General features: G+C 39.4%; 1 protein-coding gene across 1 annotated transcript in view; it reads right to left on the reverse strand.

The window, feature by feature from the left end:
• Plac8l1 (PLAC8-like 1) overlaps window positions 1–15,679 on the reverse strand; it is a 32,542-nt gene extending 16,863 nt beyond the window's left edge. The window contains exon 1 of the mRNA XM_002728543.7: window positions 4,872–15,679. Within this exon, the coding sequence (XP_002728589.1) occupies window positions 4,872–4,990 (119 nt within the window). The 5' untranslated portion in view covers window positions 4,991–15,679. The remainder of the gene's footprint in view (window positions 1–4,871) is intronic.
• Window positions 15,680–15,689: the final 10 nt, after the last annotated feature.

Consider the following 15,689-nt stretch of genomic DNA (forward strand, 5'->3'; position numbering starts at 1 on the left):
AGAAGGCAGGAAATAATCAAACTCAGAGCTGAAATCAACCAAGTAGAAACAAAAAGGACCATATAAAGAATCAACAGAACCAAAAGTTGGTTCTTTGAGAAAATCAACAAGATAGATAAACCCTTAGCCAGACTAACGAGAGGACACAGAGAGTGTGTCCAAATTAACAAAATCAGAAATGAAAAGGGAGACATAACTACAGATTCAGAGGAAATTCAAAAAATCATCAGATCTTATTATAAAAGCCTATATTCAACAAAACTTGAAAATCTGCAGGAAATTGACAATTTCCTAGACAGGTACCAGGTACCGAAGTTAAATCAGGGACAGATAAACCAGTTAAACAACCCCATAACTCCTAAGGAAATAGAAGCAGTCATTAAAGGTCTCCCAACCAAAAAGAGCTGAGGTCCAGATGGGTTGAGTGCAGAATTCTATCAGACCTTCATAGAAGACCTCATACCAATACTATCCAAACTATTCCACAAAATTGAAACAGATGGAGCACTACCGAATTCCTTCTATGAAGCCACAATTACTCTTATACCTAAACCACACAAAGACACAACAAAGAAAGAGAACTTCAGACCAATTTCCCTTATGAATATCAAGGCAAAAATACTCAATAAAATTCTGGCAAACCGAATCCAAGAGCACATCAAAACAATCATCCACCATGATCAAGTAGGCTTCATCCCAGGCATTCAGGGATGGTTTAATATATGGAAAACCATCAACGTGATCCATTATAAAAACAAACTGAAAGAACAAAACCACATGATCATTTCATTAGATGCTGAGAAAGCATTTGACAAAATTCAATACCCCTTTATGATAAAAGTCCTGGAAAGAATAGGAATTCAAGGCCCATACCTAAACATAGTAAAAGCCATATACAACAAACCAGTTGCTAACATTAAACTAAATGGAGAGAAACTTGAAGCAATCCCACTAAAATCAGGGACTAGACAAGGCTGCCCACTCTCTCCCTACTTATTCAATATAGTTCTTGAAGTTCTAGCTAGAGCAATCAGACAACAAAAGAAGATCAAGGGGATACAGATTGGAAAAGAAGAAGTCAAAATATCACTATTTGCAGATGATATGATAGTATATTTAAGTGATCCCAAAAGTTCCACCAGAGAACTACTAAAGCTGATAAACAACTTCAGCAAAGTGGCTGGGTATAAAATTAACTCAAATAAATCAGTAGCCTTCCTCTACACAAAAGAGAAATAAGCCAAGAAAGAAGTTAGGGAAACGACACCCTTCATAATAGTCCCAAATAATATAAAGTACCTCGGTGTGACTTTAACCAAGCAAGTAAAAGATCTGTACAATAAGAACTTCAAGCCTCTGAAGAAAGAAATTGAAGACCTCAGAAGATGAAAAGATCTCCCATGCTCATGGATTGGCAGGATTAATATAGTAAAAATGGCCATTTTACCAAAAGCGATCTACAGATTCGATGCAATCCCCATCAAAATACCAATCCAATTCTTCAAAGAGTTAGACAGAACAATTTGCAAATTCATCTGGAATAACAAAAAACCCAGGATAGCTAAAACTATCCTCAACAATAAAGGGACTTCAGGGGGAATCACTATCCCTGAATTCAAGCAGTATTACAGAGCAACAGTGATAAAAACTGCGTGATATTGGTACAGAGACAGCCAGATAGACCAATGGAATAGAATTGAAGACCCAGAAATGAACCCACACACCTATGGTCACTTGATTTTTGACAAAGGAGCCAAAACCATCCAATGGAAAAAAGATAGCTTTTTCAGCAAATGGTGCTGGTTCAACTGGAGGTCAACATGTAGAAGAATGCAGATCGATCCATGCTTATCACCCTGTACAAAGCTTAAGTCCAAGTGGATCAAGGACCTCCACATCAAACCAGACACACTCAAACTAATAGAAGAAAAACTAGGGAAGCATCTGGAACACATGGGCACTGGAAAAAATTTCCTGAACAAAACACCAATGGTTTATGCTCTAAGATCAAGAATGGACAAATGGGATCTCATAAAACTTCAAAGCTTCTGTAAGGCAAAGGACACTGTGGTTAGGACAAAACGGCAACCAACAGATTGGGAAAAGATCTTTACCAATCCTACAACAGATAGAGGGCTTATATCCAAAATATACAAAGAACACACAAAGGTACACTGCAGGGAGACAAATAACCCTATTAAAAAATGGGGTTCAGAGCTAAACAAAGAATTCACAGCTGAGGAATGCCTAATGGCTGAGAAACACCTAAAGAAATGTTCAACATCTTTAGTCATAAGGGAAATGCAAATCAAAACAACCCTGAGATTTCACCTCACACCAGTGAGAATGGCTAAGATCAAAAACTCAGGGGACAGCAAATGCTGGTGTGGAGAAAGAGGAACACTCCTCCATTGTTGGTGGGATTGCAGACTAGTACAACCATTCTGGAAATCAGTCTGGAGGTTCCTCAGAAAATTGGACATTGAACTACCTGAGGACCCAGCTATACCTCTCTTGGGCATATATCCAAAAGATGCCCCAACACATAAAAAAGACACGTGCTCCACTATGTTCATAGCAGCCTTATTTATAATAGCCAGAAGCTGGAAAGAACCCAGATGCCCTTCAACAGAGGAATGGATACAGAAAATATGGTACATCTACACAATGGAATATTACTCAGCTATCAAAAACAATGACTTTATGAAATTCATAGGCAAATGGTTGGAACTGGAAAATATCATCCTGAGTGAGGTAACCCAATCACAGAAAAACACACATGGTATGCACTCATTGATAAGTGGCTATTAGCCCAAATGCTTGAATTACCCTAGATGCCTAGAACACATGAAACTCAAGATGGATGATCAAAATGTGAATGCTTCACTCCTTCTCTAAAAGGGGAACAAGAATACCCTTGGCAGGGAAGAGAGAGGCAAAGATTAAAACAGACACAGAAGGAACACCCATTCAGAGCCTGCCCCACATGTGGCCCATACATATACAGCTACCCAATTAGACAAGATGGATGAAGCAAAGAAGTGCAGGCCGACAGGAGCCGGATGTAGATCTCTCCTGAGAGACACAGCCAGAATACAGCAAATACAGAGGTGAATGCCAGCAGCAAACCACTGAACTGAGAACAGGACCCCCGTTGAAGGAATCGGAGAAAGGACTGGAAGAGCTTGAAGGGGCTCGAGACCCTATACAAACAACAATGATAAGCAACCAGAACTTTCAGGGACTAAGCCACTACCCAAAGACTATGCATGGACTGACCCTGGACTCTGACCTCATAGGTAGCAATGCATAGCCTAGTAAGATCACCAGTGGAAGGGGAAGCCCTTGGTCCTGCTAAGATTGAACCTCCAGTGAACGTGATTGTTGAGGGCAGGGAAGTAATGGGGGGAGGATGGGGAGGAGAATACCCATAAAGAAGGGGAGGGGGAGGAGTTAGGGGGATGTTGGCCCAGAAACCAGGGAAGGGAATAACATTCGAAATGTAAATAAGAAATACTCAAGTTAATAAATAAAAAAAAAGGAAAAAAAATAAAAAATAAAAAAAAAAGACTTGCCTTGGTCATGGTGTCTGTTCACAGTAGTAAAACCCTATCTATGACAATGCTTATGCCACCCTGAAGAACAGGAACAAGCTTGGACATGATGGATGACCACAAAACTATGCTAGTCAAAGAAGCTGTCCATTCACAAACAGAAAGAGAAGATTGTGTCCACTGAACTTCAACCCTAGCTCAGCTACATTCCAGTTCTTTTTGCTTAAGAAAGATTCCTTCACTGACCTCCTCTCTGGCCTCATCTTCCTCCTCCTTCTGTGTTTTAAGTACTCTAGCTCTTAGTTTCCATATACATTCAACAATATCATGTACTTGGTGCATTGGTAGACACACAATTAATGGCAGCTACCATTAACAAGACGTCAGCATCCAGTATATAACATGAGCATTCTTTGCTTTCCTGAGCAACAAAGAAGGCAAGGAAATCTGGATCAGTTTTTTTGTTGGTCGATTGGTTGGTTGGTTGATTGGTTTTCGGTTTTGTTTTTATTGGTTTTTGTTTTTGTTTTTTAGTCAATATATGTACTACCCAAATGCCTTGAAATATAGTTGGGATAACCAACTATCTCAGTTTTCCAGGAGAAATATTTTACTAAGATAGAGAACTTTTGGTACTAAAAGCAAGATGGTGGTCCTGGAGAGAAGGAGAGAGAGAGAGAGAGAGAGACAGACAGACAGACAGACAGACAGACAGACAGACAGAGACACAGACAGAGACAGAGACAGAGACGGCAGTCAGTCTCATCTGCTCCTCCTACCTAGTAATGCTGTCAAATTGGTAAACTGTGTCATGCCTCTTTCTGGCTTCACTCTGTTCCAACTCCCTCTTCTAAGAAGCTAGACACCTTTCCCACCCAATGTTGAATGCCCCCTCATGTTGAATACATCAGGACATCAGGTTGGCAGTTTCTACTAATCCTTTAATCAAACTTGCAGTGCTGAGAATTTATCATGCCTTCTACTCAAGCCTCCATGTTTACTTCAGTTCTTAATTAAAGTTGAAGCTCTGAGATTTTTATATCAAAGGGATGGAAATTACAGGCAGACACCAGAAATAAAAGTTTCACTTGGCTAAGACGGGACATTTTAAGTCGAGAATGAAGCATTTCTTTAACTCAAATGGGCCTTCTCCTTTCACAAGCCAAGCAGGTGGCCCCCTTTTCAAGTACACATGGCACTAGGTAACTCCATTCTCCCTACAAGCTATTATTCTTTCCCTGGCCCCTTTCACAAAGAGATTGGCTAGATGTTCCAACTAACAGCAAACCCTGAGTAGACAGTCCCCTGACTTCCTACCTCAAGTCGGAGATTAAATGCTCATCTTCAGAGGGCATGGGTGAGAAGAGTGGTATGTGTGTACTGAGCAAGGAAATGTCCTCACACCACCTGGAGAAATGATGTCCCAGCCAGCTCATTGTTAGAAGTGTCTTGTCTCCTGGCTATCCTTCCCCTTGGACAATAAGGAGACTGACTCTAAACTCAGATTCAAACCAAAGGGGAGCATGCCTTTAAAAGAATGTTACCTTGGTATTCTGGAACCCGAGGTCATAGCAGTCTGACGGACACTGTTTTTGTTTTTTTTGTTTTTTTGGGTTTTTTGGTTTTTGGGGGTTTTTTTGTTTTGTTTTGTTTTTTTTGAAGACAGCACATGCCCAACTGAGGGTCTGTCGTTTCTTTCTAATCTGAAGGGAGAGACTGAAGGGAGTGTATTGAAGGGTACACTTTACTAAGTACTCACCTTGCTAGTGCCACCATGTCTCTTGTCTCAGAAGCTGCACTTTTCTACCCTATTAGACAAGGCTTCATCAACAGGACCAGTGGTTCAGTCCTGAAAGATGACACAATTCCATAATTTACCCAAAAGCAGGATGAAAAAGGTCTTCCAGCCTGCTTATCAAGGAAAAAAGTCTTCAAAGAATCAGAAAACCATTAAGGAAAGCGATTGAGAACAGACGATCCCCAATATATAGAAGTATTGAACCTTGAACCATATATTTCTAATTACAAATGGGGGTAAAAGAACCACATCATACATGGCTGGAAAAGTGAAGGGGTTTCCTTTAACTCAAATGGGCCTTCTCCCTTTGGATACAGAAGTATCCAAAGTCTTCACAACTGAACATGCTGAGAGTGCTCTTTTTAAAAAGGGAGAAGTGGCCTGCACTGAAAGCTTTGGAAATAACATCCAGGAAGGTGTTTCTGGAACAGAAAGCCCTGGAAGTTGTCACAAACTATCATTGGCAAGGGGAATCCTGGAATTTATCAAGTCTCGAAATGGAACAAACTGAGATAATTTATCTTCAAATGGTTCAATGAAAGTAATGTTTAGTTTGAATTTCAACAAACCCCTAGACATATTGCTAATAGAAATACATTCTGAGCTATTTTAAATTCTGTTTGTCAAGTGAAACAAAAAGCACAAAGAAGCAAGCCAACTTAACCCAATAAATGTGAGACAATACTATGTTGGCATTTAATCTCTTTTCTTTCTCTTTCTTTTTTTTTTTTTTAACTGTGTAAGTGTTGTGTCTGCATGAATGTCTGTTTCATGTACATGTCTGGTGCACAGAAGACCAGAAGAAGGTGTCAAATCCTGTACTGACTGGTTTTGTATATCAATTTGACACAAGCTGAAGTTATGACAGAGAAAGGAACCTAAGTTGAGGAAATGCCTCCAGGAGATCCAACTAAAGGCATTTTCTCAACTAGTGATCAAGCAGGGAGGACCTGGCCCATTGTGAGTAGTCTTGGGTTCTATAAGAGAGCAAGCTGAGCAAGCCACGTTGTGGTTTGCCCTGAACTTATCTGTATTTTGATGCTAATTCCACTGCCCCAAGGACAGCTGCCTAGTCATGTACTCAGGAATCAGGTGACTTCACCAGAACCTTTTCCCCATTGAATTTGTAAAGTACAGGTGAGGGGTAGGTACAGGATAGAAGGAGGCCTGTCATTGGAGGAGAAGGAAGGATGGGCGGGAGAGAAGTTTGAAGAAGAGGAGGAGACTAGAACAGAGAGGAAGAGACAGGAGAGAGGAGATAGAGAGAGGGTGAGAAGCCATGGCAGCTGATGTTAAAATTGTGCTCTGTGTATTTACAGGTTGTTATCAATGCTCCTAAGGGATGGATGGTACCGGGCTTTGTATGTTTAAGTGGGCAATTATATCTTATCAATTGGATCTAAGGTTATTGTGTTGTGTGTTCTTTTATGTGAGGGTTTGAGTGTAGGAAAGTGTGCGGCTGGGATGTGTTTCCACCAAGATATCCAGCAGATATCTTGGGACACTATGGTGCCAGAGCTAGCGGGGTAAAAGACAACTATACCCAAAAAAACGAAAACAAAAAACAAAAAAAACAAAAAACAAAAAAAGACAACTATACCTTTTTATTTTTATATTTTTACAACAACAAATCCAGGGGAAGCAAGCCAGTAAGTAACATCTCTCCAAGGCCTCTGCATCGGCTCCTGCTTCCTACCCTGTGTGAATTCCAGTCCTGACTTCCTTTGGTGATGAACAGCAATGTGAATGTGTAAGCCCAATAAACCTTTTCCTCCCCAACTTGTTTCTTGGTCATGATGTTTGTGCAGGAATTGAAACCCTGACTAAGACAAATTCCTTTGGATCAGAGTCACTGACAGTTGTGACCTACCATGTGGTTCCTAAAATTAAGACCTGGTTTTCTGGAAGAGTAGTCAGTGCTCTTAGCCTCTAAGCCATTGTTCCAGCCCCTTCAATCAATATTTTAAAAAGTGTTAGAGATAAATGCATTCTTTACATGCTGAGTCTTTAAGATCTGGAATGTAAACTAGTTACAGCACATGGAGCTCTGGTCCAGCTACAGTTCAAGTACTCTGAAGATCTGTGAGGCTAGTAGCAAAGCTCCGAACAGCACCCCTCTCAATTTACCATCACAAGAAATGAAAGGAACAAATTGGAAATGCAGTAAGCATTCCTTTATTACATTCGTCAAGACCCATAGAAGAGTAATATTCTACTCTACTTTAGGGTTTTGTTTTAACATGAAATTAGTTAGACTTAGTGTACAGCATAGCAGTGAACAATTAGAAACTTAATTTATAATACCCCAAGTTTGGGGGTTGGGGATTTAGCTCAGTGGTAGAGTGCTTGCCTAGCAAGCGCAAGGCCCTGGGTTCGGTCCCCAGCTCCAAAAAAAAAAAGAAAAGAAAAAAAAATACCCCAAGTTTGGGGTATTTTAACAGTGATTCTCAACTTGTGGGTTACAACCCCTTTTTGGGAGTTGAATGACCTTTTCACAGGGTTTGCATATCAGAATTCTGAATAACAGATATTTACATTATGATTCATAAAAGCAGCAAAATTACAGTTATAAGGTAGCAATGAAAATAATGTTATGGTGGGGATAGGGGGGTCACCACAACATGAGGAACAATATTAAAGGGTCACAGCATTGGGAAGGTTGAGAACTACTGCTCTAATATAAATGTGATATCCAAGACACTGAAGAGAAAAAACTGAACAAGCCACTAGTGTTAAGTCCATACATTTTTTGTTTGGGATTCTCAAGACAGGGTTTCTCTGTGCAGCCCTGTCCATCCTGGAACTCACTCTGTAGACCAGGCTAGCTTCAGACCCAGAGATATGAGTGCCTAAGCCCACATTCTTAAGAATATCAAAGGGAATATATTTTCAAAGGGAATATCAAAATATTAAAACATTAAGCCAGGCATGGCAGTACTCACCTTTAATCCTAGCACTTGGGAGGCAGAAGATGGCAGATCTCCAAGTCCAAGGCCACCCTGGACTACAACATTCCAGGCCAGCCAGGACTACACAGAGAAACCCTTTCTTTAAAAAAAAAAAAAAAAAAAAAAACCCACAATAAGTTCCATCTGTGCCCAGAGCTGGGGCTGTCCCACAACCCTCAGACACAAAACCTGCCTGAAGAGAGCTGGTCTGCCAGGAGTGCTCTCCCTCCTAAGATCACAGGCTCACAGGCCCTCAGGCCCACAGGAGGGACAAGCTCCAGTCACAGACAGCTAAGACCAACTAACATCAGAGATAACCAGATGGCAAGAGGCAAACACAAGAACCTAACCGACAGACACTAAGACTACTTGGCATCATCAGAATCCAGTTCTCCCACCAAAGCAAATGCTGGATATCCCAATGCACCAGAAAAGCAAGATTTGGATTTAAAATCACAACTCATGATGATAGAGGACTTTAAGAAGGACATAAATAACTCCCTTAAAGAAATACAGGACAACACAGGTTAACAAGTAAAAGCCCTTAAAGAGGAAACACAAAAATCCCTTAAAGAATTATAGGGAAACACAACCAAACAGGTGAAGGAATTAAACAAAACCATTCAGGATCTAAAAATGGAAATAGAAACAATAAAGAAATCACAAAAGGAGACAACCCTTGAGATAAAAAATCTAGGAAAGAGATCAGGAGTCACAGATGCAAGCATCACCAACAGAATATAAGAGACTGAAAAGAGAATCTCAGGGGCAGAAGATACCATAGAAAACATCGACACAATAGTCAAAGAAAATGCAAAGCAAAAAGCCCCTAAACTAAAACATCCCGGAAATCCAGGACACAATGAGATCAATCCTAAGGATAATAGGTATAGAGAGAACAAAGATTCCCAACACAAAGGGCCAGTAAATATCTTTAACAAAATTATAGAAGAAAACTTCCCTAACCTAAAGAAAGAGATGCCTATGAACATACAAGAAGCCTACAGAACTCCAAACAGATTGAACCAGAAAAGAAATTCCTCCCATCACATAATAGTCAAAACACCAAATACACAAAACAAAGAAAGAATATTAAAAGCAGTAAGGGAAAAAGGTCAAGTAACATATAAAGACAGAACAATCAGAATTATACCAGACTTCTCAAGGAGACTATGAAAGCTAGAAGATGCTGGACAGATGTCATACAGACCCTGAGAGAACACATGCCAGCCCAGGCTACTACATCCAGCTCTCAATTAACTACTATATACTCTCAATTAACATAGATGGAGAAACCAAGATATTCCATGACAAAACCAAATATACACAATATCTTTCCATAAATCCAGCCCTACAAAGGATAATAGGTGGAAAACTTCAACACAAGGAGGGAAACTACATCCTAGAAAAAGCAAGAAAGTAATCTTTTTGCAACAAACCCAAAAGAAGATAGCTACACAAATTGAATTCTACCTCTAAGAACAAAAATAACAGAAAACAATCACTATTCCTTAATATCTCTTAACATCAATGGACTCAATTCGCCAATAAAAAGACATAGATTAAGAGGTTGGACACATAATCAGGACCTAGAATTTTGCTACATACAGGAAACACACCTCAGTAACAAAGACAGACACTACCTAAGAGTAAAAGGCTGGGAAAATTTTTTTCCAAGCAAATAGTCCCAAGAAACAAGCTGGAGTAACCATTATAGTATCAAATAAAATTGACTTTCAACCAAAAGTTATCAAAAAAAAGATAAGGAAGGACACTTCATACTCATAAAAGGAAAAATCTACTAAGATGAACCCTCAACTCTGAACATCTATGCTCCAAATGCAAGGGCACCCACATTCATAAAAGAAACTTTACTAAAGCTCAAAGCATACATTGTACCACACACAATAATAGTAGGATACTTCAACACACCACTCTCATCAATGGACAGATCATAAAAACAGAAACTAAACAGAGACACAGTGAAACAAACATAAGTTATGAACCAAATGGATTTAATAGATATCTATAGAACATTTTATCCTAAAACAAAAGAATATACCTTCTTCTCAGCACCTTATGGTACCTTCTCAAAAACTGACCATATAATTGGTCACAAAACAGACCTCAACAGATACAAGAAGATTGAAATAATTCCATGCATCCTATCAGATCACCAGATCACTAAGGCTGGTCTCCAATAACAACAAAAACAACAGAAAGCCCACACACACATGGAAGTTGAACAACACTCTACTCAATGACAACTTGGTCAAGGAAGAAATAAAGAAATTAAAGATGTTTTAGAATTTAATAAAAAGGAAGGTACAACATACCCAAACTTATGGGATACAATGAAAGCAGTGCTAAGAGGAAAACTCATACCTCTGAATGCCTTCAAAAAGATATTGGAGAGAGCATATGCTAACAGCTTGACAACACACCTGAAAGCTCTAGAACAAAAAAGAAGCAAATTCACCCAAGAGGAGTGGGTGGCAGGAAATAATCAAACTTGGAGCTAAAATCAACCAAACAGAAACAAAAAGAACTATACAAAGAATCAACAAAACCAGGACCTGGTTCTTTGAGAAAATTAACAAGAAAAATAAATCCAGACTAAACAGAAGGCACAGGGACAGTATCCAAATTAACAAAATCAGAAATGAAAAGAGAAACATAACAGAAACTGAGGAAATTCAAAAAATTATCAGATCCTACTACAAAAGCCAACACTTAACAAAACTGGAAAATCTGGATGAAATGACAATTTTCTAGACAGATACCAGGTACCAAAGTTAAATCAGAATCAGATAAAACCCCTAAAAAAAAAAAAAAAAAATTGAAACAGTCATTAAAAGTCTCCCAACCAGGAAAAAAAAAAAAAAAAGGGCCCAGGAGTACAGAATTCGTATCAGACCTTCAAAGAAGACCTAATACCAATACTCTTCAAACTATTCCACAAAATAGAACAGAAGAAACACTATGTAATTCCTTCTATAAAGCCACAATTACATTTATACTTAATCTACACAAAGACCCAACAAAGAAAGAAAACTTCAGACCAATTTCCCTTAAGAATATTGATGCAAAAATACTCAATAAAATTCTTGCAAACTGAATCCAAGAACACATCAAAAGGATTATCCATCATGATCAAGTAGGCTTCATCCCATGGATGCAAGGATGATTCAATATAATGTAATCCACTATATAAACAAACTCAAAGATAAAAACCACATGATCATTTCATTAGATGCTGAGAAAGCATTTGACAAAATTCAACACCCCTTCATGATAAAAGTCCTGGAAAGATCAGGAATTCAAGGCCCATACCTAAACATAGTAAAAGCAATATACAGCAAACCAGTAGCTAACATCAAACTAAATGGAGAGAATCTTGAAGCAATCCCACTAAAATCAGGGACTAGATAAGGCTGCCCACTCTCTCCCTACTTATTCAATATAGTACTCGAAGTCCTAATCAGAGCAATCAGAAAACAAAAGGTCAAGGAGATACAGATTGGAAAGGAAGACATCAAAATATCACTATTTGCAGAAGATATGATAATATACTAGTGACCTCAAAAATTCCACCAGTGAACTACTAAGCCTGATAAACAACTTCAGCAAAGTGGCTGGATATAAAATTAACTCAAACAAATCAGTTGCCTTCCTCTACTCAAAGGATAAACAGGCTGAGAAAGAAAATAGAAAAATGACACCCTTCACAATAGTCCCAAATAACTCTAACCAAGCAAGTGAAAGATCTGTATGACAAGAACGTCAAGTCTCTGAAGAAAGAAATTGAAGATCTCAGAAGATGGAAAGACCCCCCCCCCCATGCTCATGGATTGGCAGGATTAATATAGTAAAAATGGCCATTTTGTCAAAAGCAATCCCCATCAAAATTCCAACTCAATTCCTCATAGAGTTAGAAAGAGCAATTCGCAAATTCATTTGGAATAACAAAAAACCCAGGATAGCGAAAACTATTCTCAATAATAAAAGAACTGGGGGAATCACCATCCCTGACCCCAAGCTTTATTAGAGCAATAGTGATAAAAACTGTATGGTATTGGTACAGAGACAGGCAGGTAGCTCAATAGCATAGAATTGAAGACCCAGAAATGAACCTACAGTCACTTGATCTTTGACAAAGGAGCTAAAACTATCCAACTGAAAAAAGACAGCAGTTTCAACAAATGGTGCTGGGATAACTGGTGGTCAGCATGTAGAAAAATACAAATTGACCCACTCTTATCTTCTTGTACAAAGCTCAAGTCAGAGTGGATCAAAGACCTCTACATAAAACCAGATACACTGAAACTAATAGAAGAGAAAGTGGGGAAGAGCCCCAAATACATAGGCACAGGGGAAATTTTCCTGAACAGAACACCAATGGCTTATGCTTTAAGATCAAGAATTGACAAATGGGACCTCATAAAATTGCAAAGCTTCTGTAAGGCAAAGGACACTGTCAATAGGACAAAACAGCGACCAACAGATGGGAAAAGGTCTTTACCAACCCTACACCCGACAGAGGGCTAATATACAATATATACAAAGAACTCAAAAAGTTAGACTCCAGAGAATCAAATAATCTTATTTAAAAATGGGGTACAGAGCTAAACAAAGAATGCTCAACTGAGGAATACTGAATGGCTGAGAAGCACCTAAAGAAATGTTCAACATCCTTAGTGATCAGGGAAATGCAAATCAAAACAATACTGAGATACCACCTCACACCAGTCAGAATGGCTAAGAAAAAACTCAGGTGACTGTAGGTGCTGGTGAGGATGTGAAGAATGAGGAACACTCCACTGTTGGTGGGATTGCAAGCTGGTACAATCACTCTGGAAATCAGTCTGATGGTTCCTCAGAAAATTGGACATAGTACTTCCTGAGGACCCAGCTATACCACTCCTGGACATACACTCAAAAGATGCTCCAACATATAATAAGAACACATGCTCCACTATGTTCATAGCAGCGTTATAGCCAGAAGCTGGAAAGAACCCAGATGTCCTTCAACAGAGGAATGGATATAGAAAATGTGGTACATTTACACAATGGAGTACTACTCAGCTATTTAAAAACAATGACTACATAAAATTCATAGGCGAATGGATAGAACTAGAAAATATCCTCTTGAATGAGGTAACCTCACAAAAGAACAAACATGGTATGTACTCACTGATAAGTAGATATTAGCCCAAAAGCTTGGAATACCCAAGATACAACTCACAGACCATATGAAGCTCAAAAAGAAGATGACCAAAGTGTAAATGCTTCAGTCCTTCTTAGGAGAACAAAATACTCACAGGAGGAAATACAGGGACAAAGAGTAAATCAGAGACTGAAGAAAAGGCCATCCAGAGACTACTCCACCTGGGGATCCATCCCACATGCAGCCAAACCCAGTCACTATTGCTGATGCCAAGAAGTGCTTGCTGACAGGAGCAAGATATGGGTGTCTCCTGAGAGGCTCTGCCAGAGCCCTACTGATACAGATGAGAATGGTTGCAGCTAACCATTGGACTGAACAAGGGGACCCAAATGGAGAAATTAGAGAAAAGAATGAAGGAGCTGATGGGGGTTGCAACATCATAGGAAAAACAACAGTATCAACAAACCAGACCCCACCAGAGCTTCCAGGGACTAAACCACTAACCAATGAGTACACATGGAGGGACCCATGGCTACAGCCACGTATGTAGCAGAGGACAGCATTGTCCAGCATTAATAGGAGGAAAAGTCCTTGGTCCTGTGAAGGTTCATTTTCCCAATGTAGGGTAATGCCAGGGCATTGAGGTTGAAGTAGGTGGGTGGGAGCATCCTCATAGAAGCAGGGGTGGGGGTAGGGGATATGGGAGAGGGGAAAAGGAGATAACTTTGAAATGTAAATACATAAAATATCCAAGAAAAATAAAATTAAAAAAACAATAAAATATGAAAATAAAACTGTATCATTTGCTTCAAAAATGTATAGTGACACTCCACTATTAAGTTAAAATATCTAGTTAGAATCTAAGAGCTCCTATGAGAAGACTCCATTTAATTACCTGTTTGCAAATTCCTTCTGGTTCCTAATCATCAATGTCCCATCCTGAGCACCATCTACCAAAGAAACACCATCTGCCTTTACCTCTCAGTTCTTATCTACAAGGCTCAGGAGCTGGGAGTGAGGCCTGCTCCCCTTCAGTCCCCCACTCCTCCACACACCTGACTGCAGTGAACATAATGTCTCTTCCACTCACCTAACAGCCTGACAACACAGACAGCAGACCACCTTCTCCTCAGCTCCAGACCAGTATCGTGGGGCCTCCTTGCTGTTTCTGCTTCCACATGTATCTCCAAGCCTCTCTTGGAGCCTTTGTACTTGTTCCCAGGGACCTGAGAACCTTTTGCTAACAAAAGTACATCAATCCTTGAACCCATAAGCGAGCTCACATCTACAAACTTACTCTGAACACACACTTCCAAAACTATACTATGTACCACATATTCCTAAGGTCGTTCACCATGTTTCCTTTCTTTTCAGACCTATTTATTATTTTCCTGTGTGTGTGTGTGTGTGTGTGTGTGTGTGTGTGTGTGTGTGTGTGTGTGTATGTGTGCATGCGCTCACGTGCCTGTATCAGTTTATGCACACTATGTACATTGAGGACCCTAAGGTGAGAAAAGGGTGTCAGATCCTCTGAAACTCGAGTTGTAGGTAGTTGTGGGTACCAAGAACAAAACCTGGGTCCTCTAAGGCAGAAAGTCTGTGTGCTGCTGAATGATACGCCTCTCCATTCTCTCACTATACATTCATAACGAATATTACTTGCAAAGGTACGTGTCCATTTATGAGACTAGGCAAGTAAGCCTTTGTACCAACATTACGCAGTGAGGTGGAAGGAAGGAGAAGAGGGGCAGGTTAGGGCCAAAGAAGAGAAAGCATGAAAGAGAAGTCTGATAACATACTCAGGTTACGTTGGTAACTTTAAAAAGTAGAGTATAAAATAATTTTATATTTAATTCTAAAAAAAGATATTTATATTTTATAGAAAATGTTTCCTCCTACTATTTATATTAGAAAAAATGAAATTGAAATATAAATAAATTGCCTGTTTTGGAAAGAAACACAGAAGAGATAACCAAGAAATTAAATAATAATGTTTAGCTATGAAGTGGAAATATAAGACTTTTGTGAATTGATATAGTTTTGACTTTCAAACCGTGTCTTTTACCTATTTAACAAAAAGAAAAAGAAAAAGAAGCAGGCTAGAGAGATAGCTCAGCAGTTAAGATCACTTGCTTTTCTTTCAGGGGACCTGAGTTCAATTTCTAAAGCTGGCTCCCAATGGCCTTTAACTCCTGCTCCAGGGTATATAGCCTCCAAGGCCA

The sequence above is a fragment of the Rattus norvegicus genome, chromosome 18, assembly GCF_036323735.1.
Source record: "Rattus norvegicus strain BN/NHsdMcwi chromosome 18, GRCr8, whole genome shotgun sequence".
NCBI lineage: Eukaryota > Metazoa > Chordata > Mammalia > Rodentia > Muridae > Rattus > Rattus norvegicus.